The sequence below is a fragment of the Macaca mulatta genome, chromosome 15 (assembly GCF_049350105.2).
Source record: "Macaca mulatta isolate MMU2019108-1 chromosome 15, T2T-MMU8v2.0, whole genome shotgun sequence".
NCBI classification, from domain to species: domain Eukaryota; kingdom Metazoa; phylum Chordata; class Mammalia; order Primates; family Cercopithecidae; genus Macaca; species Macaca mulatta.
This window is the reverse complement of record NC_133420.1, coordinates 24,403,595-24,431,038: the sequence shown is the minus strand read 5'-3', so window position 1 is coordinate 24,431,038 and position 27,444 is coordinate 24,403,595. Positions and strand designations below refer to the sequence as shown.

Below are 27,444 nucleotides of genomic sequence, written 5' to 3'. Positions count from 1 at the left end.
GCGGAGCCAGCCAGGCCGCCCTCCGGTTCCCACAGCAGCCGAGCAGAGCGGGCTGCCATGGCGCTGGCCAGGCCTGGGACCCGGGACCCCCAGCCCCTGGCCTATGTCCTGCTGCTGCTGCTGCTGCTGCTGCTCTGGGCCCCTGCCCTTTCCCTCCTGGCTGGTGAGTTGGGGCCCATGTCTGGAGGGGCCTGGGAGAGGATCTGTCCCCTAGGGCAGACACCCCAAGCCTTGGCTGCTGGGGCGGCGGGTGGGCTGGTCCGCGTGGGTGCAGGCCTGAGCTGTGGGGTGCACAGGAGTGCGCAGCTGTGGGCCCCCAGACTCTGTGGGGCTCCACGGAGGTGAGTGTGTTCTGAGACTTGGGGGGCTGTTTCATGTTGGGGGTTGTAAGTTTCGGGGTTGGGTCATTGGGGGCAGGGCGTGATTTGAGAGAGCTGATGCGGGTGAGGGATGGGGTGCGTGTTTTGGGAGGTGCTCTGTTGCATCCTGTAAAGGGCTGGGGGTTGGGGCTGGGAAACTTCTGGGTTTCTAGGGGCTGAGTTTGGGGAGTTGCAGGTGGCGTGAGCCTCACCCCGGAGCCTGTTCTGAGTCGCATGCTGGGTTGTGGGGCACAGGTTGTGGGCGTGTTAGAGTTGGGAGGTGGATGAGCTGTCTGGGGTGAGCCGTGAGTTGTGTCGGAGGAGTTGGGTGTGGTGAGCTGTGTCCCAGCACGCGCTGTGGGGTGTAAGTTGTCCAGGGTTGAACTGGGTCTTTGCTCTCAACATGAGGGGTGTGGGATGGGCACCGCAGACCCCAACTCAGGGGACTGGGTGGAGAAGCGGGAGGGAGAGCTAGGGAGCTGGGTGCCTGCCCGCACCCCTCCGTTTGTGCGGTAGCCCTGCCCGCGCCCCTGCATTTGTGCGGTAGCCCTGCCTGCGAGCTGGGGGCGCTGGGGATGCTTTGGGTCCCTGCGGGGTGTCTGGGGATTTGGGAACGTGTGTGTCTCCTGCCGCCCCCTTCCCAGCATTCCAAGGCCAATCTGAAAGGGCTCCCTGAAGCCAGACCCCATTCGCCAAGCCCTTTTTGCTTTTGTCCAAGGTCTCGGAGGCTGGAATTCCTCCTGGGGGGTCCAAGGGAACGCTTGGTGTTAGTTACTATAGTTACAGGGGCCGGACATGGGAAGTCCCCTGCCCCCACCACCACAGGCTGGGGAGGCAGCCAAGGAGGGCCTGGGCTCTCCTGAGGCTGGGGGAGCCCTCCCTGCCCCAGAGCTCCACAGGCTGCAGGGTGTGGGGGCCAAGCCTCTCCCAGTCCCACCTGGGGACCCTCATGTTTCCCGCACTCACAAAGCTTTCATTTCCTAGACTCTCTATGGGGCCCTAGGGAGGATGTGGACCCCATTTTATAGTGAAGGAAACCAAGGCTCAGAGAGGGACGGGGACTTATGAGCTGGGCTTTGCTGGCAGGTGACTTGGACTCTGTAGGGGGCGGGGCATGGTGGGGGGTGGTGGCTGCTCCTCTCCGTTCTCTGCATACAAAGCACATGAGATCCGGTCTGTGGATCGGGGCTCTGTCCCCTGCCCTGTGCTCACACACCCACACTCCACACACCTGTGTGGCACGCCCAAGGGCACACAGCGCCACAGGGACAGGTGCCACAGACACGTGGATCTACCAGCACATGCACCTACACACATGTGCACACACATGGCATGTGCTTGCACACCAGCGTGCACACCCCAACACGCATGTGTAGACATATGTACATTCACACTCTGTGCACTCACAGAGGACCTGCAGGCACACAGTGGATGGAGGCTGTGGGTGGTCTGGACACTGTGTGTACACTCACCCCATCAGGCCTGCTGGGGCACCCAGGAGCGGGCAGCCCTTCCTCTGCCATTTCTGTGCTGGGAGCCCCATCCCTGGGGATCCCTAAAAGTTGGCGGGGGACACTGCAGGCATGACCATTTCTGCACACTGGTACCCTAGCCTGCCTGCCGGGAGGGGAGTGACTGGGGATTTTGTCACTTGAAAACCAGTTTTCATCCTGGACGGGATGGGGGCTTCTGGAGGCCGGGGGCCCCTGGCTTTGCTCCCCACCCCTGCCAGGCCCTGAGCTGGGCCCCTCCATGCTGGTCCCAATTTGCCACAAAGGCCCGGCTGGTTGCCATGGAGAGGACCAAGCATCTTGGAGTACAATGGGGCACATTGGGCTCTCATATCCACCCTCCCTTCCCCGAACACCCAGGGAGCCCAGCAGACAAAGGGGCAGTGAGTCCAGGCCCCAAGTCCGGCCCCTCCTCCAGCCAGAAGGCGGTGGGAGCCTGCGGGACAGAAGCAGAGATGGAGCAGAAAGACACACACATTCAACCCAATGTCAGGATCCTTTGGACAGTGGGTGTCTGCCTCAAGTAAATAATTGTTGATGAATAAGATCAGCCACTCCATGGCAGGCACTGTGCTATTAACAAGGTCTAATTTAATTTTCCCAACAGCCTATGAAGTCGGCTCTGATACCCCCAGTTTACAGAGGAGGTAAACAAGGCCCAGAGATGGCCAGTCCCAGAGCCAGGCAGCCCCAGAGCCAGTGCTGGGATTTCACAGTACACTGTGCTACTAGCCTAGGCAAAGTCGCTTCTCTTCTCTGTCTCCCCAAAACGAGGACTGGCTCACTCTGAGCGCTAGTACAAGGATTCAAAGAGAAGGGAGTGAGTGGTTCCCCACCCCAGGTTTTGGCATGGAACCCCCAATTTCAAGGGAAATTTTAGATGGAAGCCCACGAACCGTTAATAGTAAAATTGTTAGAAGTGGCCTGTTTGGGTGGCAGGTGGGGAACCCCGCCTGCTCTGTCTCCCCCTCACTTCAGGAGGTAACTCATTGGAACTGTGCTCTGAGCCCAAACTCAAGGGTTCATCAGTGCAAGGCACGGGGTAGGTGCTCCGTCCCTGACAGCTATTGCTGCAATGACTGTTATCAGAATTACGTCTTTTAACCTCAGAAGGTAAACAGTTTTGAAAAAGAGTATTCCAAATTATTCTGCCCAAAATAGTATTTCACCCTTTCCTGATGACTGAGTGAGCGTCTGTAAGCCTCCATGGTTATCTAGCCCTACCCTTGCGGGGGTAGAGCCTTCGGGCGCAGGGATATTAGATGAACAATTTCTTCCCCTATGCTAGAAGTTCCCACACCTTAGGAGGTCTTAGGTCGCTTCTTAGAAATATTCTCTCTCGATTTGTTGGGACAGGAAGCTTCCCCAGTAAAACACTTTCCTTTTTGGTTGTGGTTTTTCTTTCTTTCTTTTTTTTTTTTTTTGGTCTGATGAAGGGTCTCACCCTGCTGCCCTGGCTGCAGTGCAGTGGAGAAATCATAGCCTCAATATCCCTGGCTCAAGCCATCCTCCCACTTCAGCCTCCCAAGCAGCTGGGACGACAGGGACCCACACCATGGTTGGCTCATTTTTTTTTTTTTTTTTTTTTTTTTGTAGAGACAGAGTCTCACTATGTTTGCCAGGCTGGTCTTGAGCTCCTGGCTTGAAGTGATCCTCCCACCTCGGCTTCCCAAAGTGCTGGGATTACAGGTGTGAGCCGCTACCCCTGGCTTCAGTAAAACACTTCTCATCAGTTGTTGGCTGTTATAAACAGGCCTATTATAAGTGCATGAAAAGTAGGTGTTACTAATGAGTGAGGCCTGAGACACAGTGGGATTGCTAACAGCTGGGTTTTGGATAGACGGGGAAGATTGCCCACTCTGCCCAGGCTGATATTGGAAGATGTATTCCTGTGAAAACCTTTAGAGATTTTGTTCCAGGGTGAGGCAGTTAAAATGTATTAAAGTGACAATATGTGGGTGGCAATTTAGCGTTTGCAAAGTGGAAATTTCACATGCATTGGGAGATGTGGACCTCCTGGGAAATCAGGAGTGGATCTGATTCTTCATCTCAACCTGGGGCAAAAGTATCAACCTCTTTGAGTTACAAAAACAGAAATTTTCTTAATAGCACCCACCTTTTCTGGTCTGAATCAAATATAACAATGTAATAATAGATGCACAGGCCCAAGCACATAGTAAGCACTCAGCAAACAGCTGGGTCCTCCTGCTGCCCTCCCCAGGACAGGGCAGCAGGTCGAAGGGGAGGGGCGGGTGTCCGTTAATCCCTCCCTGCCAGGTCGGCCCAGGCAGCCTGAGGTCAGGAGGGATTTGTGAAGATAAGCACAGGCCCCTCGTTGCCCTGGCAACAGGCCCCGCCCCTCCAGCCTGGGCCGGGGAACAGCCCCTCCTCCGCCCTGCTGCCCTCCACACCCCGCCCCTCCTTGCCTCTCCTGTCTGGCCTGGGTTATGGTGGCCTCCTAGGCTCACTCCTGGAAGACAGACAACCTGAGGTCAGCGGTTCCCACACCTAAAAGTGAAAGGAATCCCGTGGGAGCAGGTTGCAATGCAGATTCTCAGGCTCAGGGCCCAGTTCTAAATGTGAGGTCTGGAGTGGGCTCCAGGAATCTGTATTCTTAATGTGGACCCCGGTGATTCCGGGAAGCTTGGAGTGAGGCCCTGGGTTTGGATTCCAGCCTCACTCGGGCCGTGGACGGTGAGGCTGCTTCGAGTCTCCCTTTCCTGAGCTGTAAAACGGGGATCATCATACTGTCCACCTCGGAGGGTAAATGCCAAGATCAACCGAGATGACACAAGAAAGATGGCTGTCCCTCCCAGGCAGGACTGTGGCACTACTGCATGCCTCCCAGGACGGGCAGCTCCTTCCCTTCTCTCCCCTTCTGGCTCTGACTGGAGAAACTCCTTCCTGCCATGGGGATGGACTCGGTCTCCAGGGCTCTGTCATTTAAAGCCCATCTGCTCCCACGGTCCTGGGAAGATCCCTTGTGACAAGGCACCTCCCCCGCCCCCCAGGATCCTTTCCCTGGTGCTGCCTCCCCGGCATGATCCCAACTGCTCTGAGATAGGGGACAAAGCTTCGGGTTGGATGGCAGGGAGTGGGGGGAGGGGGCTGGTAGTGGGGGGGCGGGTCCCTTGTACTGCACAGGTGAGGGACAGTGCTCTGTGGGGGGATTAAGTGAGGGGCCTGTTGGCACAGGCGCCGGCAGCCGGGGTCCTTTACCATGGGTTATGAGTGCTGCACCCTCCTGAGCAGTGCTGGCCACACCTAGTCTCAGGGCTGTGCCCCACATCACCTTGGTGAATCCTTTCAACACCTCCACGAGATGGGCACTTTTTGTACCCCAGATACAAACCAGGACTGCCCGGTGCCCCAAACCTGTGCCCTTTCCTGAGGGAGCTGGAAGGATGCGGGTCAGGCCACAGGACAGCCCTGCCTGGAATGCGGATGACGCCTGAGAGGCTGCCAGCCTTATCTGGGGGGCTTCACCAGGGTGGGGGAGGGAAGGGTGCAGGGTCTGAGCTATTCTGCGGTCTGGTTAGTGTCTAGATGACAACCTGGGTAGGGGAGGGGCACCTCTGGGAGTTGCAGGTGGGGGTGGGGGAAGGAACGGGGGCTGTGTCTTCCGGAGGCTCCCCTCCCCCATCCTTACCGAGTTCCTACCAAAAGCAGCCCTTGGCTTCGGTGCGGAGGGGTTGAATAGCTCAGCATTTGATGAGGGGGTTCTATTATCCAGCTTTCAGACTGAGAAACGGAGTCTCCGTGGGAGAAATGACTTACCCAGGGTCTCATAGTAACTTTCTGAGCTGAAATTGAACCCAGGGCTGTTTCACTTCAAAGCCCAAGTCCTCGCCTGGCCATTGGGCTGACAAGGCTCTCAGGAAGGCAGGAAGAAAGGAAGGGGGGATGAGGATCTCTGGGCGTGGCTTCCAAGCCAGTTGGTGACCCTCTGTTAGAGACAGCTCCAGTGCTGGAAGCATCACGGTGGCCTGGGGCAGGTGTCCCGTGAGCCATCTCAGTACCTGCTCTGTACCACACGACCTCGGCCAGGCTGGCCACTTAGGTGTTTGCTGATGGGGGATGAAATGAGGGCCAGGGACCCTCTAGAAGTTCCCAGGCCAGTGACTGGTGGAAGGTGTGGGGGGTAGTGAGGTGGAGAAGGGGTAGGAATGAGACCAGCGGAGCACACGATCCCTGCCTTTGAAGTTGTCCACCCATCCTCCCGAGGTTGAGGTCGGGCCCATCTCCAGTTTCACCCAGGGATGGAGTTACCAGACCCCTGGCAGAAGAGGTGGAGGGGGCAGTGGGAGGAGCCTCACCCTCTTGGACCTCCTCAGATGGATGGGGCCTGCAGGAGGCAGACCCCTCCCTAGGCGGAGCTGAAATAACCCGGATAGACCTTGAAGCCTGTCCCAGCGAACACTAACTTGCTGTGTGAAGTGGACAGGGCCGAGCAGACTCTGCAAGCCTTCACTTACTTTCCTGGGCCTCCTTTTGCTGTCGGGTGCAATGGGCATGGCAGACCCTACCTCAAAGGGGGCCTGCAGGGACAAGACAGTGGAGGGAATCTCACAGCGTCAGGGAGCCTCTGCTCACTAATCCTGCCCAGGAGCCAGGCATCCTTGGTCCTATTTCTCTGTTATATAGACTCTCCTAAAACCGTTGCCAGTTCTGGGTATAGATGTGTGCAGCTTACTGGGACCTGGCTTGCAGATTCCTGACCCTCCATCCATCCTGTGCATGGAGAGACCCGTGTTGCTTTCGGGGTCTGGGGTGGGCCTGAGAGGGTGGGGAGGAGATTGTCCTTGTAACCTCTGCCCACCCTGCCCAGCCAGTTTCTTCTTTCTACAGGGACGGTGCCTTCAGAGCCCCCCAGTGCCTGTGCCTCAGACCCGTGCGCTCCAGGGACCGAGTGCCAGGCTACCAAGAGTGGTGGCTATACCTGCGGGCCCACAGAGCCCCGGGGCTGTGCCACCCAGCCATGCCACCACGGCGCTCTGTGTGTGCCCCAGGGTCTGGATCCCGACGGCTTCCGCTGCTACTGCGTGCCGGGTTTCCAGGGCCCTCGCTGTGAGCTGGACATCGATGAGTGTGCATCCCGGCCGTGCCACCATGGGGCCACCTGCCGCAACCTGGCCGATCGCTACGAGTGCCATTGCCCCCTTGGCTATGCAGGTAACAGCCTGGGCCGCCCTGGGAGGAGGTCTGTGATACGGATCCCATCAGCTGCTCAGAGTGCAAGCATTGTGGCTTCAGCTTTGACTTTCGTGTAGGGACGGACGCCCCCAGGTATCCGGGCAGCTCTAGGGTATACCCACTTGGTCTGACTACAGAACTAATGCTTTGCGGGCTTACCTGGCAGCTCTGGGTGAGAGTATGTATGTGCGGGTGCTGGCATGGTGTGTGGCACATCTCAGGCACTCGATAAATGTGATTTCAGTCCAGCCTCCAGTTCAGTTTGGCTCTGGGGGTGGAGATATCCCCTCAGACATCTCTGGCAGTGTGGACATGCCTGGCGTGACTTGAATGAGGATGCCCAGATAGTCTTTCTAGCACTTACTTCAGGTCTGTGCCAAGCCGTCATGTAGACACCATCTACATGACAAGCACCATTGGCTCATTTGAACACTCCTGATGTGGTCTGGAATGCAATGTGGACCCCTGGCCTCTGGGTCTCCCCCAGAGTTCTAGCATAGAGACATACATGGTCTCATTCAAACTGTAATGTTGATGTACCCCAGGGCTCGCCGCTGTCTGGAGTGGGATAACATATACGTAAGTGCTCAGAAAAGTGACTGGCATTGAGGGTACCTTCTCCAGAGTGTGGCCCGTCCCAGGCCCATCCATGGTCTGAGCCGAGGGCATCCTGGAGCGGCTTCCTAGAGAGGCCTGAAGTCGGGAAGGAGGGCGTAGCTGGGGACAGGTCTGGGAGCGAGGCTAAGTCCAGGGCAGTCTAGAGTCTGCAGTGTAGATGCTCTGGATTCTACTTCAATCCTGAATTCAGACAATTGTACTCTGAGGGCAGGGGGCAGTTTGAAGTTACCTCAGAGCAAGGGGTACAGATTGGGGGGCTGAGTTGCAGGGCAGGGGGCCTATAGTGAAGCGATGGCAGCTGATGAAGAGAGATTTGGGAAGCTGGTTCCGTGCATCTTTCTCATCGTTCCAGTGTCTCGGTGTCTGGGTGTATTAGTGTACATGCCAGTGCAGGTCACATCCGTCTGTGTGTCTCCTAGTTCCAAGATCTGTTTTGCATCCATAAAGCTCTGCCAGTACCTGGGGGTGTCTCTGCAGTCTGAGTGCATGTGTGAGCAGTGGGTTGCGCGGGCAGTGGGTTGCGCGGGCAGTGGGTTGTGCACCCGGATGTGTAGTGCTCGCGCACTTCGGGTGACTCTTCCTGGGTAAGCTGTGGATGTGAGTGGGGGCAGCATCTGCCGTGACTCATACTCTCCTCTTTCCATTCCAAGCCGGGTGGGGGAGTTTAGGATTTCCAGACGAGGCCTGGCTCCCCCTGGCACAGAGGGTGGGAGTGGGGATGGGGAGGGATGAGGGAAGGCTCACGGGAAGGTGGGGCCATGTTTTGTGCTCAATGAACTGAGAAGGGGGAGGGTTCCAGCTGGAGTCAGCTGGGCCTCTGGCCCCCCCCCTTCACCAAACCCACTTAGGGGGCAGGGCTCACTGGAGTCTACAGTGACACGTGAGTCCAGGATGATCTCAGGCAGTGTATCTGAAACCCGGGACTCTCCATCTCCCTTCCTCTTCACCCTCACCATGGGAGAGCCACGCAACTGTCTTGATTTGCCCAGGACTGTGAGGGTTCCTGGGACTTGGTACTTTCAGTTCTAAAACCAGGACAGTGCAGGGACACCAGGAGGAGTGATTATCCTACTCAAGCATCTCCTGCCTCTCTGGGGTCTGAAAGCCACCAAAGTGGACCTTCTAAAAAATAGGTAGGGCCAGGTGCGGTGGCTCATGCTTGTAATCCCAGCACTTCGGGAGGCCGAGGTGGGTAGATCACTTGAGGCCAGGAGTTAGAGACGAGCCTGGGCAACATGGTGAAACCCCTTCTCTACCAAAAAATACAAAAATTAGCTGGGTGAGGTGGCATGCACCTGTAATCCCAGCTACTCTGCAGGCTGAGGCATGAGAATCGCTTGGACCCCGGAGGCAGAGATTGCAGTGGGCTGAGATTGCACCACTGCACTCCAGCCTGGGTAACAGAGCGAGACTCTGTCTAAAAAAAAACAAACACAAACAAACAAACAAAACACCTAAAATGTACGTGGGACCAAGTCACTTACCTGTCTGAAACTTCCAGGATGGACCCGGAGGTTACCTGGTCCTCAAGGCACTAACACCTCCCACCCGACTCACCTCCTCCACCCTCTCCCTTGCTTCCAACCCTCCAAGCACCCTGCCTAGGGCATCATGGCCCTGGCCCGGAGTAGAACTTGCCTCCTGCTGCAGTCTCTTTGGAATGCAACTGCTGCCCACAGTCCTCTATCTGAATCCTTCAAAAGCCTATTCTTCTAGGAAGCCTTCCCTGAACGGAGCAGACCCCGGCTATTGCTTTCCCAAGACCCAACCCCTTTCCTTGTTGAACTTGGCAACATCAAAACCCAGCTCATTTACGTAACTACTGGCCAAATCCCACCCACCCCCACCATGTACTGGCCTAGACTGCTGTGAGCCCCATGAGGGCAAGGTTGTCTGTCTCGTTTATCTCCCTACCTTTGCTGGCGTGACCCCCCCCCCACCCCGCCCCACCACCACCACCGGGCTCTGAATGAATGAACCCACGAATCTCTAACTCCGCAGCAGGCCTGGCTCAGCCTCTTCCTCCCTGCTCTGGGTGTTCATCCTGCGCCCTGTGTCCCCTGCCCTGTCCAGGCGTGACCTGCGAGACGGAGGTAGACGAGTGCGCCTCGGCGCCCTGTGTGCACGGGGGCTCGTGCCTGGACGGCGTGGGCTCCTTCCGCTGTGTGTGCGCGCCGGGCTACGGGGGCACCCGTTGCCAGCTGGACCTTGACGAGTGCCAGAGCCAGCCATGTGCGCACGGGGGCACGTGCCACGACCTGGTCAATGGGTGAGCGAGCGGCGGGGCAGGGGGTTGGGGCGCCGGGTGCCCCAATGCGGGGAGGCCCGGGCGCGGGGCAGAAAGGGCGGGCACGCGCTCAGCTCCGCCCACGCACCCTCCCCAGGTTCTGGTGCGACTGCACGGGCACCGGCTACGAGGGCACGCGCTGCGAGCAGGAGGTGCTGGAGTGTGCATCGGCGCCCTGTGCACACAACGCGTCCTGCCTCGAGGGTCTCGGGAGCTTCCGCTGCCTCTGTTGGCCAGGTGTGTGCATGCAGGTGTGCGGCCTGGGGTAGCCGGATAGGTACTATGTATGCGTGCGTGGCCTGGGGTGGAGGGGTAGGTGTGCGCGCGTGCGGCCTGGGGCGGCGGGGCAGATGTGTGACTGTGCGCGAGTGCCTACTGGGTCCTCGGGACCAGAGTGTGTGTGTGATTGCAACCTGTCGGAGCCTCAGTTTCCTGATCTACAAAATAGGGCTGATCGTAGCGCCTGCTCCTGGGGTTGCTGCGGGGAGAGTGAAGGTGCGACGCCTGGGAAACCCTTGGGACGGGCCTGACAGCTGCAAAGGGCTTGGTAATTAACGCTAGTAATAGTAGTAAGACTAGGCCGGGCGCGGTGGCTCACGCCTGTAATCCCAGCACTTTGGGAGGCTGAGGCGGGCAGATCATGAAGTCAGGAGTTCGAGACCAGCCTGGCCAACATTGTGAAACTTCGTCTCTACTAAAAAAACACAAATTAGCTGAGCATGGTGGAGTGTTCCTGTAGTGCCAGCTACTCTGCAAGCTGAGGCAGGAGAATCGCTTGAACCTGAGAGGTGGAAGTGAGCTGAGATCATGCCACTGCACTCCAGCTGGGGCAACAGAGCAAGACTCTGTCTCAAAAAAAAAAAAAAAGGAAAAATAGTAGTAAGACCAGTAACAGCAGCAATAGGCCGCTGCTGCTGAAGGCTGCCATGGTCATCCCTGCTGCCCTCAGTGCATCCCTCCCTCGCCATTCGTGGCTTATTCCGAGCCGCGGTCCCTTGCTGAAGAGGTGCTGCCCGGCAACCCTGTGAGACCTAATGTCTGCATGTGTGTGTCCCCAGGCTACAGCGGCGAGCTGTGTGAGGTGGACGAGGACGAGTGTGCATCGAGCCCCTGCCAGCACGGGGGCCGATGCCTGCAGCGCTCTGACCCGGCCCTCTACGGGGGCGTCCAGGCCACCTTACCTGGTACCTTCAGCTTCCGCCACGCTGCGGGCTTCGTGTGCCACTGCCCTCCTGGCTTTGAGGGTGAGCCCCTGTTGGGGAAGTGGTCAGCCCATGTCCAGATGCCCAGGGAGGGATCTTGTGCCCCACCCCCACCCCGCCCCACACCCGCGACTGCCCTCTCTTGGACTCAGTCTCCCTAGCTATAGAATAGACCCTCTCAGCCCCTGCCTGGCTCTGAGGGTGCAGGTGGGACCCACAGCTGGGCCTCTTGCAGGAGCCGACTGCGGTGTGGAGGTGGACGAGTGTGCCTCACGGCCATGCCTCAACGGAGGCCGCTGCCAGGACCTGCCCAATGGCTTCCAGTGTCACTGCCCAGATGGCTACGCAGGTGTCTGGGGTGGGGTGGGCCCTGGCACCATCCGAATTGGTGGTCCTCGGGTGAGAAGGTCCCTTCTGTCTGGATGTGTGGATTGATGGGGTTAAGGAGATCAGGGAGGAGGTGGGTATGAGGGCCCAGGTGACCGCTGAGGGTGGCTGAACTAGGACTCACTTTGGAGGTGAGACCGGGGCTCAGGTGTGTAGTGGGGCTGGGGCCATAGTGGGCTGAGGTTGTCTGGGAGAACATGTGGAAGGACGGTCTTCAGGAAAGATGGAGGCGGTTCAGCCAGGACAGAGAAGGACATAGGGGCTATTGCAGAGATTTAGGGGGGCAGCATCTGTAGAAAGATGACTCTGACCTTTGGGGAGCTGGGGCCTGTCAGGCAGGAGTTGGGGGTTCAGAAAGTCTCCCCCTGCCTTGGGTGCATGCAGATGCACAGACATAGGACACCGGTGAGCCCAGGGAACTCCACCTCCAACACTGAATGTCCCTGCCCCCTCTGGAATGCCTGCGACACCTCCCTCACGCCCGCCCGCATTCCTGCTGGGGCACACTGCCTCCTCTCCCTGGCAGGTTCCTGGGCACAGCCTCCTCTACCAGGGGAAAGAGATGGTCCCCAGCCCTGGATGGATGGTGGGACTCAGTGTCCCCCAGCGCTGGATGGCCAACACTCCTGGGGGCCCTGAAGGCCCATCCACTGCCTCCATGGGCCGAGGTTCCCCAATTCCTGCTCCAAGAGCCATGGCCTCCTGGGTGCCTGGCACACAGTGGGCCCACACAGCACGTCTGGCCTCTGGGAAGCAATTGCTCTGCATCTTGTTTTTTCCTTGACACAGCCCCATGAGGCAGGGGTTTAAAACCCCATCTTACAGCTGAGAGGATGAGGGGTGCCATCCCCCAGGTTTACCAGTATCAGCGGGAACCCGGCTCCTCTCCCAGTTGAGCTTAGCTGTTGGGTGACAGGGAGGGCAGACCTCTGAGGTCAGAGCCAGAGAGGGGGGACCCCAGCTGCAGGGCTGGGCTCTTTGCCTGTCCTCCCTCCCTTTAGGCCGTGCTGGGCATGGGGGAGGCCAGTGCCTGGCATTCCTGAGCAGGCTCCAAAGGAGGCAGCTGGGCCGGGCAGGGAGCTCTGTCCCTCCCCACTTCCCCAGCCTCAGTGCCCGCCCACCACTCTCAACCTGTCTGGAGGGCATGGCAATGGAGCCGGGGGCTCTGTGGACCTTCCTGGGCCACCTGTGGCTCCTGACAGGTATGGAGGAATGTGGGCCCTGGGCAGGAGGAGGTTGGTGGGTGGCGGTTCCTAGGAGGAAGCTGTGGAATTTGTGAGCTGATCGGGGCTGGGCTTCAAACCCTGTGGCTTCTCTGGGCCTGGGTTCCTCCAGCTGGGATGTGGCTCTTTCGGAGCGACAGTGGACTATGGCTTCTTGACCCAAGCTGGGGCCTGAGCACCTGAAGGGATCCCTGGAGGGAGGATGAGGCAGCCCCTTCACAGCCAGTGTGAGGGCCCTGGGGCAGAGGGACTGAGGGGTTGGAGCCTGGGGGGCCACTCAGAGTGCCTCAGGTGCGTGCACTACCCCACTAGCTCCTCCATTTCATCACTGTCCATAAAAGCCACGCCAGGCCCTTTGCTGGGCACCAAGGACATACTCAGGTCCCTGAAGATCTCCGCTGAGTAAACAAATACGTTTAATGCGGGGTTCTGCGGAGCTGTGCCTATGACTGGAGAGTGATACAGTAGTTTGAGGTTGGGAGTTAGGGAAAGCCTCTGGGCTCTTTGAGTTTGGGCTTTGCAGGATGAGTAGCAGTTTGAAAGGAAGGGTAAGGGAGAATGAGGCATTCCACAGGTAGAACAGTATGAGCAAAGCCCCAGAGTCGGGACCTTCCAGGAAATGCTTGGAGGAATGGGAGGTTCGAGGTTTGTGGGAAGCAGGATTGAGGCTTGAGAGCCTGGTAGGACCCATCCCATGAGGGTGTCTTAAATGTCAGGGTAGACCTGAAGCAGCAGAGGAACCTGGCCAGGTGATGCTTTAGAAATAGACCTCTGGCCATTGGTGGAGATGGATGGGAAAGGGCTTCTGAAGGCTGGTGAACTGGAGCATGCAGGATGGTCGCCCAGAGAGCTGGTAAGGCAGGAGATGGAGGGTGGGAGAAAGGGGGCATTGGAGATTGTTTAGGAGATTAGATCTACAGGGCCTGGAGACTCACCAGATATGGGAAGGGAAGGGACATCTTGACTTCTGGCCTACAGGGGACTTGAGAGGACCATGAGAAATCCTTTGGGAATTGGTTTGGTTGATAGGTACTGAGGTCCCCATCACAAGAGGCATGTAAGTTCTGGGTCAATACTGTGGTTCTGGCCCCAGACATCACTGAGCCTTGGCTTGGTCTCTCCCAAAGGGCCGACATGTGAGGAAGATGTGGATGAATGCCTGTCAGATCCCTGCCTGCATGGCGGAAACTGCAGTGACACTGTGGCAGGCTATATCTGCAGGTGCCCAGAGACGTGGGGCGGGCGCGACTGTTCTGTGCAGCTCACTGGCTGCCAGGGCCACACCTGCCCACTGGCTGCCACCTGCATCCCTATCTTCCAGTCTGGGGTCCACAGTTATGTCTGCCACTGCCCACCTGGTACCCATGGACCTTTCTGTGGCCAGAATACCACCTTCTCTGTGATGGCTGGGAGACCCATTCAGGCATCAGTGCCAGCTGGTGGCCCCCTGGGTCTGGCACTGAGGTTTCGCACTACGCTGCCTGCTGGGACCTTGGCCACTCGCAATAACACCAGGGAAAGCTTGGAGCTGGCATTGGTGGCAGCCACACTTCAGGCCACACTCTGGAGCCACGGCACCACTGTGCTTGTCCTGAGACTGCCAGACCTGGGCCTAAATGATGGCCATTGGCACCAGGTGGAGGTGGTGCTCCACCTAGCGACCCTGGAGCTACAGCTCTGGCATGAGGGCTGCCCTGCCCGGCTCTGTGTGGCCTCTGGTCCTGTGGCCCTGGCTCCCACGGCTTCAGCAACTCCACTGCCTGCTGGGATCTCCTCCGCCCAGCTGGGGGACGCGACCTTTGCAGGCTGTCTCCAGGACGTGCGTGTGGATGGGCACCTCCTGCTGCCTGAGGATCTCGGCGAGAACGTCCTCCTGGGCTGCGAGCGCCGAGAGCAGTGCCAGCCTCTGCCTTGTGTCCATGGAGGGTCCTGCGTGGATCTGTGGACTCATTTCCGTTGCAACTGTCCTCGACCCCACAGGGGTCCCACGTGTGCTGATGGTGAGGAATAAGCCAGGTGGGAAGGCAGCACCTGAGATCTGGCTCCCTCAGCCTGCAGGCCTCACACCTGGCACCTTCTCTCCCTGCAGAGATTCCTGCTGCCACCTTTGGCTTGGGAGGCGCCCCAAGTTCTGTCTCCTTTCTGCTTCAAGAGCTGCCAGGCCCCAACCTCACACTGTCTTTCCTTCTCCGTACTCGGGAGTCCGCTGGCCTGTTGCTCCAGTTTGCCAATGACTCCGCAGCTGGTCTGACAGTATTCCTGAGCGAGGGTCGGATCCGGGCTGAGGCGCCAGGAGGTCCTGCTGTAGTGCTCCCTGGGCGCTGGGATGATGGGCTGCGTCACCTGGTGACGCTCAGCTTCGGGCCTGAGCAGCTGCAGGACCTGGGGCAGCACATGCACGTGGGTGGGAGGCTCCTTGCTGCTGACAGCCAGCCCTGGGGTGGGCCCTTCCGAGGCTGCCTCCAGGACCTGCGACTCGATGGCCGCCACCTCCCCTTCTTTCCTCTGCCACTGGATAACTCAAGCCAGCCGAGCGAGCTTGGCGGCAGGCAGTCCTGGAACCTCACCGCAGGCTGTGTCTCCGAAGACATGTGCAGTGTAAGTGTCCAGGGGTTGAGGGTGGGGATCCTTTTTCTAGGATCTGTCCTACATCACTGGGACTTAGTGTGTCCTTTTGCTGATGAGGAAACTGAGGCTGAGGAGGTGAAGTGACCTGCCCGGGGTCCCACTACAGGAAGGTGGCAGGGCAGATTTGCATTCACCGCCTCTTCAGCCCAGCTGCTCCTACCCTCTAGCAGTCCCCGTGCCTCCCCCAGCCAGTCCTGGTCTGCGAGAGACACACTGACTGAGATAGAGGCTGCCCGAGCCTTTCTGCAGGAGCTACTTGGGGAACAGGACACCCTTTTGATCATGAACAGAATTCCACCAGCCCTGGAGTTGTAACAGCTTGGGCATGAACTCTGGTTCCTCTCTTTATTGGCTGGGTGACTCAGGCAAGTGGCTTTGCCTTACTGAGCCTCAGTTTTCTCCTCTGTAAAATGGGGGTGCTAGCGACTTCCTCTCCACTCGTTTGTGAGGAGATACTGGGTCTGTTAGTAGGTGCTCAGTGAAGAAGCACTGCAATGCTGGTTATGGTGGGTGATGCTAACTGCAGTCCTGAGCCAACCCCTGCCCTGCCTCTCCCACAGCCTGACCCCTGTTTCAATGGTGGGACTTGCCTCGTCACCTGGAATGACTTCCACTGTACCTGCCCTGCCAATTTCACAGGGCCTACGTGTGCCCAGCAGCTGTGGTGTCCCGGCCAGCCCTGTCTCCCACCTGCCACGTGTGAGGAGGTCCCTGATGGCTTTGTGTGTGAGTGTGTGTCCTGCGCAGCTCCCGTGCTGGGTGCTGGACACCCAAGCTGGCTAGATCCCATCTGCACTCTCAGGGCTTGTAGGATACTGGTGGACCAGGCATGCCAAGCCCCAGGGCAGTGTGGCAGGGCCACCGCATGTAGAGGGACAGAGTTTCTGGAGAAGGGGAGCCTGTACCCGGCTTCAAGGCCAGACTCTGAGAGCCACAGGGGAAAGGACATTTTATGGAAAGGCATAGCATGTGCAAAGTCCCTGAGGTCTGCAAGGACAGTGGAAGTGCAAGGGGCCAGCAGGAACAGGGTGGGAAAGTTGGTAGGGGCTTTGAGGACACAGTCAGGCCGTTCTGACTCTATCCCAAGGACAGTGTGGAGCCTCTGGAGGGTTTTAAGCAGGAGAGGGGCATGACCAGATCTGCATTTTACAAAGATGACTGGCCGCAGTGAAAGGCAAGCCTTGGCGGTTAAGGTGGCACAGCTTCACAGGGAGGGAAGGGTTCAGATTCTGCCAGGAGTTGCTGTTGGCCGGCCTGTGACCTGGAGGGTCGCCTAGGCATCGCACACCTCCCCCCACACACCCCCCCCCGCCCCCGCCCCCGCCCCCAGCACTGGCCCAGAACTGCTCCTCCGTGGGTAGGAAATACATTGTGGGTAGAAGTGAGGGTGGTCGCGGGCGGCTGCAGTTTCCAGGATTAGATGATAGGTGGGTGCGTGTGCCCCGCCCCCAGTAAGTGGCTTGTCTGCCACTCGCTGGGGGAAGTGGGGAGGTGGCATTTCTGGAGAAGGCTCCGTGGGCCATTCCCTGAGGCTCCTTCTCTCCGCAGGTGTGGCGGAGGCCACGTTCCGCGAGGGTCCCCCCGTCGCGTTCAGCGGGCACAACGCATCGTCTGGGCGCTCACTCGGCAGCCTGTCGCTGGCCTTCCGCACGCGCGACTCCGAGGCCTGGCTGCTGCGTGCCACGGCGGGCGCCCTGGCAGGCGTGTGGCTAGCGGTGCGCAATGGCTCACTGGCGGGGGGCGTGCGCGGAGGCCACGGCCTCTCTGGTGCCCTGCTGCCCATACCTGGGCCGCGCGTGGCCGATGGTGCCTGGCACCGAGTGCGCCTGGCCATGGAGCGCCCGGCGGCCGCTCCCTCGCGCTGGCTGCTGTGGTTGGACGGTGCGGCCACCCCGGTGGCGCTGCGCGGCCTGGCCGGTGACCTGGGCTTCCTGCAGGGCCCAGGTGCCGCGCACATCCTGCTGGCCGAGAACTTCACCGGCTGCCTGGGCCGCGTGGCGCTGGGCGGCCTGCCCCTGCCCTTGGCGCGGCCCCGACCCGGCGTGGCCCCTGGAGCCCAAGAGCACTTCGCTGCCTGGCCTGGGACGCCGGCCCCCATCCTCGGCTGCCGCGGCGCGCCCGTGTGTGCGCCCTCGCCCTGTCTGCACGGCGGTGACTGTCGCGACCTCTTCGACGCCTTCGCCTGCGCCTGCGGCCCGGGCTGGGAGGGCCCGCGCTGCGAGGCCCACGTCAACCCCTGTGACTCCGCGCCCTGCGCCCGTGGCCGCTGTCACACGCACCCCGACGGCCGCTTCGAGTGTCACTGCCCGCCTGGCTTCGGGGGCCCGCGCTGCAGGTGGGACGGCTGGGCAGGGGCGCGGGCCCGGAAGGGGGTGGTGACCAGGGCAGGGGTGGGCTGCAAATGCCCCCTGGGACTGTGGTGGGGCAGAGAAGTCTGCCAGGTCTGTGGATGAGTCGCTTCCCTTCCCTGATCCTCGTGTCCTTATCTGTGACATGAGCAGGACAGTTTAATTTGATAAATTTCCTAATAAAACACAGATCAAAACACACCCAGTTAGCTTGGAATTTCAGATAAACAGCGCTGCTGTCTGGGGCTGGGAGCGCCTGCCGCTTACACCGGGGTTCATCCCTGTTGGTCACTGGTCGGGGTGGAGGGAGGGGATCAGGCTTTGGGCTTCCCTTATTCATCTCCCGGTGGCTCTCCCTGGAGCCTAGGGTGTGGAAGGGGGATCTGGCTGTGGCCTGATCCCTCCCTGTCCCCTCAAGGAATGTCCAGGCGTTGCGTTTAGGAGCTGCTTTTGTTCAGAATCCTTACTTTTTGTTGTCCTCAGAGTCCTCTGAGGTTCTGGAAAGTAAGTGACCCTTCCTTCCCACCAGGGACCACAATCCCGTGACCGATAGAGGGCCCTGGATTCCATACATGAGAACACAGGCTCAGGTGGCCCACGGTCACAGCACTGGGGAGGGCAGGTCCCAGGCATCCTGCACCCATTCCAGCCTCTGCTCTCTCCCCAGGTTGCCTGTCCCATCCAAGGAATGCATCCTGAATGTCACCTGCCTCGACGGCAGCCCGTGTGAGGGTGGCTCTCCTGCTGCCAACTGCAGCTGCCTGGAGGGTCTTGCTGGCCAGAGGTGGGTCTGGGGGCCTGGGAACTGTGAGGGGGTCCAACGAGTGTGAAGGGCTATTCCTCCAGCCAGGGTGGGGTGGGGGTCCTTGCCCACCTTCTCACCCCTCCCTGGTATCACAGTCACCATTGTCACTTGAGTTTCCTTCCATGTCTTGCAAGACCATCCTCTGTGATACAGACCTGGTAGCAGTTATGGGAACAGCCCCAGCCCACTTGTGGGAGACCATAAAATTGCAGATTCTGGGTCCTGCAGACAGTGGCGTCAGCTCCCGGGGCACCTGCCTTCACACAGGCTCCCCAGTCCCCCTAATGGGAGGAGAGTCCTTCTCAGTCATAGCTGCTCGGGTGGTCACCGGGCAGGGCCCAGCTGGGCAGGAGCAGCGCATGGGGGCAGTGAACGGATAAGCTCTGATGCTTGCTGAAGGGGGGGGGGTGGGCAGCAGAGCAGCTGGGAGCACAAGAGGCAGCCATGGGGGAGCCGCTTTCTCAGCCCCCCTCCTTCTCCAGGTGTCAGGTCCCCGCCCTCCCCTGTGAAACCAACCCCTGCTTGAATGGGGGCACCTGCCGGGCAGCTGGAGGGGTATCTGAATGTATCTGCAATGCCAGATTCTCCGGCCAGTTCTGTGAAGTGGTGGTGAGTGTTGCCGGGGTGAGGGGCTGTGGACGTGGCCTGCTGGGCCCTTGGTGAGCTGATGCTGCTGGGGAGAGCAGAGCACCGTGGGGCTGTTCCTGGGCCACTCTGTCATGGGGTGGGGCAGTGAGAGGAGCCTCAGGTCCTTTCCACACCCCCAACACAGGAGGTATTTCCACGCCAGGGAGAGCTTTGGGGGCTGCCACCATCTATTGACAAGAGCACAAAGCTCCTGGCTGGGTCAGGGGCTTCCCCAGAGCGCCCAGGGCAGTGGCAGTGAGGACAGATGGTCTCTGCCAATCCAACCAGGACTCAGGGCCAAGAGGATGTTGGTGTTCTGGGATTTAGGCTGGTGAATCCAGGAGACTGAGTTGGAAGACCCGGGGCAAGGTGGGGGTGGCCTGGGAGTCTGCACTGGGGCAGGCTCGGCCACTGTGCAGGGTGGCCCCAACCCCAGGGGGCTCAGCCCGGGAGGAGCCTGGACAGACGAAGTGGAAGGCGAAGGCGGCAGGGGCTGGAGCTGTGACCCTCCCTGACACACCCCTTCCTCGGGGCGGGGGTGGTGGGGGGAAGGTGGGTGCTGGCGAGGAGAGGCTTGGAAAAGGGTAGTCTGGGGAGCAGCCTTGATCTCCACAGGCCTCTGGCGGCCTGGGCCATAAACCACAAATCCCCTCCGCTTATGGGGAATGTTTCCTTTCAAGTTGAACTTTTACAGCCTCTGGCTTCCCCACCCAGCCACCTCCCAGGGCAGGGGAAGGAAATGGCTTTACAGCTCCTCCCCTAAAATGTTCAGGGGTGGAGGCTGGCAGGGCCCTCTCAGGACAGAGGGACTTTCCTCTCTAGTTTTAGGACCCAGGTCACAGCGGGCTGAGAAGCCTGGAGGTACAGAGGGGGGCTGGTGAGTCCCAGAGCCCGTGCCTCTGGAATCCTCGCATCCTGGGACTTCAGAGTCCCAGGCATGTAGAGGCTTTGATGGGGCATCCTGGGAGCCTGTGACTGGAGACAGCAAGGAGGTTTGCTGGGCCCCCTGAAGCCTGGGCCAGGGCTTGCAGGGACAAGCTGTCAGAACATTCCCCTGCTCCCTGTGCCACCCCACCCCGGCAGGCAGGCCCCAGTGGATTCTGACTTGGCTGTTGCGGCAGGGGGCCGCTCAGTCTGCCCCAGCTCCCGCTCTGCCTCATCTCACCCTTGTAGGCTTTTGTGAAACCCACGCACCCTGCTTAGCTCCTGCCGGGTGTCCGTCTCTGTCCTTCTAGCCAGAACTCCTTTGTTGTACAGGACTCCCCGAGCCAGTGGCTCTGACAGGTGGTTTCCTGGCACTTGCCTGTACACCCCTGGGGCTGGGTCTTCACCGCTCCCGGGGCAGCCTGCTCCCAGCTCTGATTTTCTCTGAGCAGGTCCTTGTGCTGCTGAGGGCCCAGGGTCCTCCCCTTCTCTGTGGTCTTAGGCCTCGGTGTTGTGTCTCTTGCAGAAGGGCGTGCCCCTGCCGCTGCCATTCCCGCTGCTGGAGGTGGCCGTGCCTGCAGCCTGTGCCTGCCTCCTCCTCCTCCTCCTGGGCCTTCTTTCAGGGATCCTGGCAGCCCGAAAGCGCCGCCAGTCCGAGGGCACCTACAGCCCAAGCCAGCAGGAGGTGGCTGGGGCCCGGCTGGAGATGGACAGCGTCCTCAAGGTGCCACCGGAGGAGAGACTCATTTAGGCCAGCCTGGCTGCCGGCACCAGCACCTGGAGGTCCTGGATGGTTTCTACCTGGAGACCCAAGGAAGCTGCTGCCACGGCTCGGGACATTGCTATGGAAGTGTCCCCTTGGCTGGCAGCCTCTGCCTCTGCCCCATCGTGGATGGAGGATTGAGGGGAGCAACTCAGGGAAACAGAGGCCTAGAGAGGCTGTGGACTTCATCCCACCCTCGGGGTTGTGCCTCGGCAGGTGTACGGCTGTGCGTGGGAGGGCACATGTGGATGCACACAGTGTGCGTATCTGGAGCAGTGTGTGTCTGAGTGTGTACCTGGGCCCGTGTTAGTCTACAGATGCTAGTGTGAGTGTGTCCTGACAGGGGCTGCAGGGCGTGTCTGCTGCGTTTGCTGTGTGTCTATGACTGTGATGGGTGTGGCTGATCTCAGGAGGCGGTGGCTGCTCCATGGGGTCGACCATTACAGTCCTGGGGCAGGGGCGGCCTAAGGCTGCATGTTCTCCAGGAGGCCAGGCCCGGGTTGCCCAGGCACCAAGGCCAGGGCTCCTGCCTCCTTCCCTGCCTCTGGGGGCTGCTCCTGCCGCGGAGGCAGCTGGGAAGTCGGGAGGCCACTGGCAGAGGCCGAGTGGGCTTCTGGCTCCTAGAACAAACATCCCTTCAGGCAGGTCTGTCTGCCAGAAGCCAGAGCCAGTCATGCGAGGGAACCACAGACCCACCCGCCACCTCAGCCGGAGCAGCCCAAGGGAGCAGAGGAGGGGCTGCCTTGAGCTTCCCACCCTGCTGTGGTCATTTGTCAAAGGGGGAAGGCACCGCCCGCCTACCTCACAGGGCTGTTGTAAGGATTGGAGAGGATGACAGTGGGGAGAGAATCTGGACGTCGTCAACTCCCGTCTGATGGGATAAGGATCGTCTGCATGTCCTTCTGGGATAAGGATGACAGAGCAACCCTTCTCCTGCCCCAAACGCCCCCAGCTCACCCAACCACCTCTGGGTCTCCAGCTCCGGTCCTCCCTGGCAGCCTGGCGAGCGAGCTCCTTCCCCTGATGACTGGTTGCCGCTACACAGATTCGGCGAGAGGACTCGAAGGAAGCCCTCTGGGGTGTCTGCTGAGTGGAGGAGCTCAGTGAACACTGGCGCTGCCTCTGTGTCAGGGCTGGGCCTGCAGAGGCAGACTCGGGGGAGACTCTGCTGCTTGCTCCCAGCCCCTTCCCCGGCAATGCCCATCACACTGTGACCTCCGATCCCTGAAGGGCACTTGCCTAAGGGCCTGGCCTCCTTCCAGCTTCATGGACCTGGAGATGTGCCCTTTCGTCCTTCCTGCTTCTCAGGCCAGGAGATCTGTTTACACTTTTGGGTCGACAGTCAGCTTTTCCTTTCAGTTTCGGCGAGTCCCAGAGGCGTGGGTGTCCAATCCAAGGTGGAACCACGTGACAACTTGGGGGACTGGGACATGGGACTGGGAAGTCAGCAGAGGCTGGGATAGAGAGGGCCCTGAACGCCAGGCTCAGGGGCTTGCCTGGTCCTTATCCTGGAGGAGGTGGAACCACTTTTCCCTGAACTTTCTCTAGAACCCTTGGGAACAGGGGGAGGAGGCATCCGGTTCCCTTGCCTTAGCTGGTTCCAGGGTCAGTTTACTGAGTTAGGGATTTGGAAAACCTGTGTCAGCTGTGACTCCTAGGATATTTTATGTGGAACCCCAACATGTAGATGAAAGCTGGCTGTGCCCTCTCTTCCCGGCTCCTATTGCTTCAGGTGGCTGGTTTTTTGTTTGTTATTTTTTTGAGATGGAGTCTCACTGTCACCCAGGCTGGAGTGCAGTGGCGCGATCTCGGCTCACTGCAACCTCCGCCTCCTGGGTTCAAGCAATTTCCTGCCTCAGCCTCAGCCTCTGGAGTAGCTGGGATTACAGGTGCCCGCTTTTAGTAGAGAAGGGGTTTCACCATCTTGACCACGCTGGTCTTGAACTCCCGACCTCGTGATCTACCTGCCCCAGCCTCCCAAAGTGTTGGGATTACAGGTATGAGCCACTGTGCCTGGCCTGGGTGCCTGTCGTTCAGGCCTGTCAGTCCTGCAGGGGAGAGCATGGTCAGATGCTGGGCGAGTTGGAGGGGGTGGGTGGTGTGACTGGACATGTTTCACACTATGGGTGGTCGATTGGTCTGCATTTCCAACCCCTCCAAATACCAGCGTCCAACAGAGGCAGATGCCCAGGCTCTGTTCTTGCTAATGAGGGACCTGTGGGGGCGACTTGCCAGGTGTCCCCTTGAACTCTTTCCTGGCTCCTGGATGCCCTCAACATCGTTGGTGGCCTGCAGTCTGCCCCATGGCCCCAGCAGGGCTGAGCAGGCCTGTTGCCAGCCCAACCCCGTGCCTGGTCTATGAGGGACAGAGCACGAGCTGGCTTAGAGCCCTGAGTGGCCACCGGCTTGGGTGGGTGCGGGGAATTGACTTCCTTCCCTAACTAACTGCTCCACGCCTGGTCCCCGCCTCTACAGGAGCTGGTGGTGAGGATGGCTTCAGGCCCACATGGGGCCTCCCCCACCCCAAAAGCTTCAAGGACACGGGGATGCCAGCCTCTTCCCCAAGATGATTTTATTGAATGCACACAAAGTTCATCCTTGGGTTTGCAAAGTCAGTCCCACAAGTGAAGAGGCAGCAGTGCTCATGTGAACATGGAGCGCTCACCCCAGTCCCCCAGCACGGCCAGGGCACCTTGGGGTACACACCCTCCTTCCCTGGGGCTGCCAGCGCCGCCTCTGCCCTATCCCGGATGGGGCCTGGGGATCTGCCCAGGGAGTGAAACTGGAATCTCTGTGAAACACCTAAGTGCCCGGGAGGTGCCCCCATGGCCCAGGAGTGACACGGCTCCCCAAGCAGCCAGAGCCCATTCCTGAGCCAGACAGGTCACAGTTGGCCCAGGAAAAGCCATGTGCCAGGACGGCCACCAAGCCTCCCTGACCATGTGCAGCAGTGGTGGCCTCTTAGACACAGAGGGGGCTCCCTGGGTGACAGATCTCCAGAGACCCCCCCCCTCCTTGTCCCCCTCAGACACCCCTGGGTAGACTGTGTGTCTGACCCATCCCGGATAGGAAATGAGAGCTCGGGTCGAAATGCTCACAATTTCCTGCGTGTCTCAGATGGCTGTTTTCTTAAATGGTCGGGGCATACTTTAACTTGGTTTATGGAAATGAATCAATTTCAAGACTCATCAAATCAATAAGGTAAAAAGGAAAAAGATAAACAATAAAACATTCACTCTAACTTTGGTGACGGTGGCCTCAGGAATTTCTGTGCTGGCCTGGCGCTCTGGGCAGGTGGGGAGGGACTGGCTTCTAGCCCTTCTCCTGCTTCTCTGAGGCAGAGACCAAGTTTGTCATTTCTACCCGGCTCTGGAGCAGAGGCTCAGGGCCACTGCCTCGTTCCAACCCAGGAAGGCCAGCTGCCTCCGCATCAGTCTGAGGCATTCCGCTCGACCTTCGAGTTGAAGTCTGGGTTGCAGCTTCTCGGCTTTGCCCACAAAGCTCCAGATGCCAAGAGGCTGAGACCCAGCTTTGACAGTGAGAAGAGAACCTGGAGGTATCAGAGTGCCAGAGAGTTGGAATGAGGGGGTGGGGGCTCCCCCCAAAACACTCAGATGGGGTTTCTATTTTCCTTCTAGAAATCAATGTTGCTGGTGCTCGCAGTCCCCGTGCAGGGTGGCTGGGGCTGGGCATCACAAGGCAGTCCAGACCCCCTGGTCCCCAGACCCTCCCAGGTCAGAATCAACTGAAGTTTTGGGGTGAAGACACAGGAAAGAACATGTGTGTATATTGCTAGAAACAGTCTGGAAGTGCCCCACCAGGTAAATCCTCCAGCCCAGGAGGAGTCCTAACTTCAACCCCAAGCCGCCTGTGTCTCGTGCAGAGGAGCTCACACTGGAGGGTAACCCTGCCACTTGTGTCCGAGGAGGTGGGCGTGCAGGGCCTGGCTGTGGTGGAACAGGAGAGCTGGGCTCAGAGGATAGGCCTTCGGAGCCTCTCGGGACACTTTCAGGGGGAAGGTGGGTAGGACTTGGTCTGGGGCAATCAATCATTGGCCCAGCTGACCTCTTTAGTGCAAAACCCAATCAAGGGTGCCAAGGACGGGCAACCGCGGGGTGGGACGGGCACTCAGGAACTGGGTTGATTCCCAGACTGGAACTGGTGCCATTCTGCAGGGCCAGACCCCAGAGATGGGCAGTGTGGAGGGGAGGAGGGGGCAGCAGAGAGGGGTCCCATCCCTTCCCACCAGCAGAACCTGGGCAGAGAGCGTGGCGGGGGACCCTCGGAACCGCAGCAGTGGACGGACCCTCGGGCCTCGGTGCATCCCCTGCCCTCAAGGCCTGGCTCACTCGAAGGTCTCCCACTGCTTCCTGAGCTGCTCCACCGAGTCTGGGGCCGGGGCCGGGGCCGGGGCCGGGGCCAGGACCGGACTTGGGCTCACGTCTTGCTTGGTTTTCTGTAACAAATCCTCAAAGGGGTCTCTGGCCTGTTGAGGAGCAGAGGGCTGCAGTGTTGGCTCCAGGCCCTGGGGGGGCCTGGGAGGCAGAAGTGGGGGGTCTCCAGGCCTCAGGGCCAGCCCCTGCTTGGCCTCAGCAGCCCTGGCACTTGAGCGGGCCAGGGGCAACGTTCGGATCCTCGATGGGGCAACTGCTGGGGGACCCAGCGGCTGTAGGGGGCTCGTGTGGGTGCCCATGGGCATCTGGCCAAAGAGGTTGGGCATGGAGAGGGCAGAGAGGTTGGGCTGAGACCTGTGAGGGGCACAGAAGCCAGCGCTGGACAGCAGGAGGCCGGATGCAAAAGCCGGCCCCAGGGAAGCTGGAGGGACCCCAAAAGGCCCCGCTGGTGTGGAGACCAGGGACAGTGTTGGTGGGGCTGCTGGCATGGATGGGACAAAGGGGTTGAGTGGTGGCTGTGGGAATGGGGCAGGTGTCCCTGCAGGGGGGAAGCTGAATTGGGGGGTGAATGGGGTGGCTACATTCGGGGCGGCATGGCGTGGCGGGAGGGTGCTGCCTGACCACGCTGTGCTGAGCGGGTCCAGGAGGGCGAGCAGGGCATCACTGCTCGTGCCTGCAGTCCCGGGGCTGGGGCTGAGTGGCTGGAGCAGTTCAGTGGGGCCTTGGGGGACACCACCAGGGAGGAGCCCTGGACTCAGGGCAGCTCGCCTGTCCCGATCCACCTGCAGCCGCTCTGAGAAGTCACCAAGTGCGGTGCCGGCAGCCTGGAGCTTGGCCGGGCGGGGAATGGGTGGTGGAGGCACGATGCCCAGCTCTGGGGTCTTCCTGCCTTGGGGCCGGGGGATGGTGATGCTGCCCAGAGTAGGGGTGGGCACCTCCTCCTTGTCACTGGGGTTCAGGATGCTGTCCCGGTTCTGGGGCCTTCGAGGCAGGGCCAGGGAGTTCCCGAGCAAGGCCGAGGGCTTGTCAGGGGAGGCAGCTGGGGGCTTGCTGGGGATGGCCATGTCGTCCTGGCCCAGGCTCCAGAGCTTGTTGTATGGGTGGGTAAGCTTCAAGGCCACTGTCACCCCGCGGCTCCTCTCACTCCCGCCCAGGTCCAGCCTCTGTTGGGAGGGAAGGAGGGCGGCAGTGACCACAGGCTGAGTTGGGACATATGTGTGCCCATTCCCACACCACTCCTGTGTGCTGAATGCATGTTGGGCCTAGGTGTGTGGCTGATTAGCTCCTCGGACTTGGAACAGCTGGGGACTCCCCCAGGTTACCAGCAGAGGACCCAGGTGTGCTGGGACTCCAAGCCTGTGCTCCGGGAACTCAAGAGAAAGCTCTCGTCCCTTTACACCAGTGGTGGTTGCCAAGGAGTTTTAGGAAAGTGACTCCAGCTACTGGCTGGCCCTTTTCACTTTTTAGATTGCAGGCACTTGCAATCACCTGTAAGCCTGGGAGGGTGAGTGAGACTCAGGGCCTGGTAGAAGGCACCTTGGCTGGGGAGAAAGGAGGAGGCCAAGTTGGAGTCCTGGCTCTGCCACTTGTAAGCCACATGGCCCGGGCACCAGTCCCCTTCTCCTGGCCCAGGTCCTTGTTCCCAGCAGGGAACACTCATGAATGACTGGAGCTCTGTGAACCCCACAGTGTGACCCAGTGATGCAAAGTCAGAAGCCCCCACTTGCAAGTAAGGAAACTGAGGCACCGAGAAGGGATGTGATGGATTGGACATCACAATGGGAATTACACACTGATTTGCATTCATAATGCAGAGCCAAGAACTTTCATCCAAAGGCTCTGCCAAGGAGCCCTGGCAGGGATGGATGCAATCCCAGTTCCAGCAGGGGCTGCAGCCCCTCTGGGGGTGCAAGGAGAGTGGCTGGCAGCACCCGCCCCCTCGTCTGATGTACACACAGGGTGGGGCAAGTTTCCATCAGGCTCTAGCATCTTCTCCTACCATCACTGTTAGGGTGGTGTGGGCCCCGGCACCCTGGGAGGGGCTTACAGTCACACTGACCCTAAGTGTTGGCTGAGGGCCTTGGAAAGTCACTGTTTCTCTGTTAGTCTCTTCCACTGTCACATGGGGGTCTCCGGACAGTGCGGGCCCGGCAGATCCCCTCCCTTGCCTATGCC

General features: G+C 59.8%; 2 protein-coding genes across 18 annotated transcripts in view; one reads left to right on the top strand and one right to left on the bottom strand.

Moving 5' to 3' along the window:
- CRB2 (crumbs cell polarity complex component 2) lies at positions 1–24,116 on the top strand. 2 transcript variants are annotated; one of them, XM_015116889.3, is made up of 13 exons: positions 1–163; positions 6,719–7,042; positions 9,755–9,950; positions 10,066–10,205; positions 11,027–11,212; positions 11,406–11,519; positions 13,908–14,780; positions 14,870–15,378; positions 15,969–16,107; positions 16,957–17,743; positions 18,424–18,540; positions 19,044–19,170; positions 20,639–24,116. In XM_015116889.3, the coding sequence occupies exons 1-13, from the start codon at positions 58–60 to the stop codon at positions 20,861–20,863; spliced, it is 3,843 nt and encodes a 1,280-aa protein (XP_014972375.3). In that variant the 5' UTR covers positions 1–57; the 3' UTR covers positions 20,864–24,116. The 2 variants fall into 2 exon arrangements, with proteins under 2 accessions (XP_014972375.3, XP_001083811.4); XM_001083811.5 differs by having other exon boundaries at positions 15,969–16,134.
- Positions 24,023–27,444, bottom strand: part of DENND1A (DENN domain containing 1A) — a 544,513-nt gene continuing 541,091 nt past the window's right edge. For all 16 annotated transcript variants that reach the window (XM_077968018.1, XM_015116876.3, XM_077968015.1 and 13 more), the window contains one exon: positions 24,023–26,432. In XM_077968018.1, the coding sequence (XP_077824144.1) occupies positions 25,221–26,432 (1,212 nt within the window). In that variant the 3' untranslated portion in view covers positions 24,023–25,220. The remainder of the gene's footprint in view (positions 26,433–27,444) is intronic.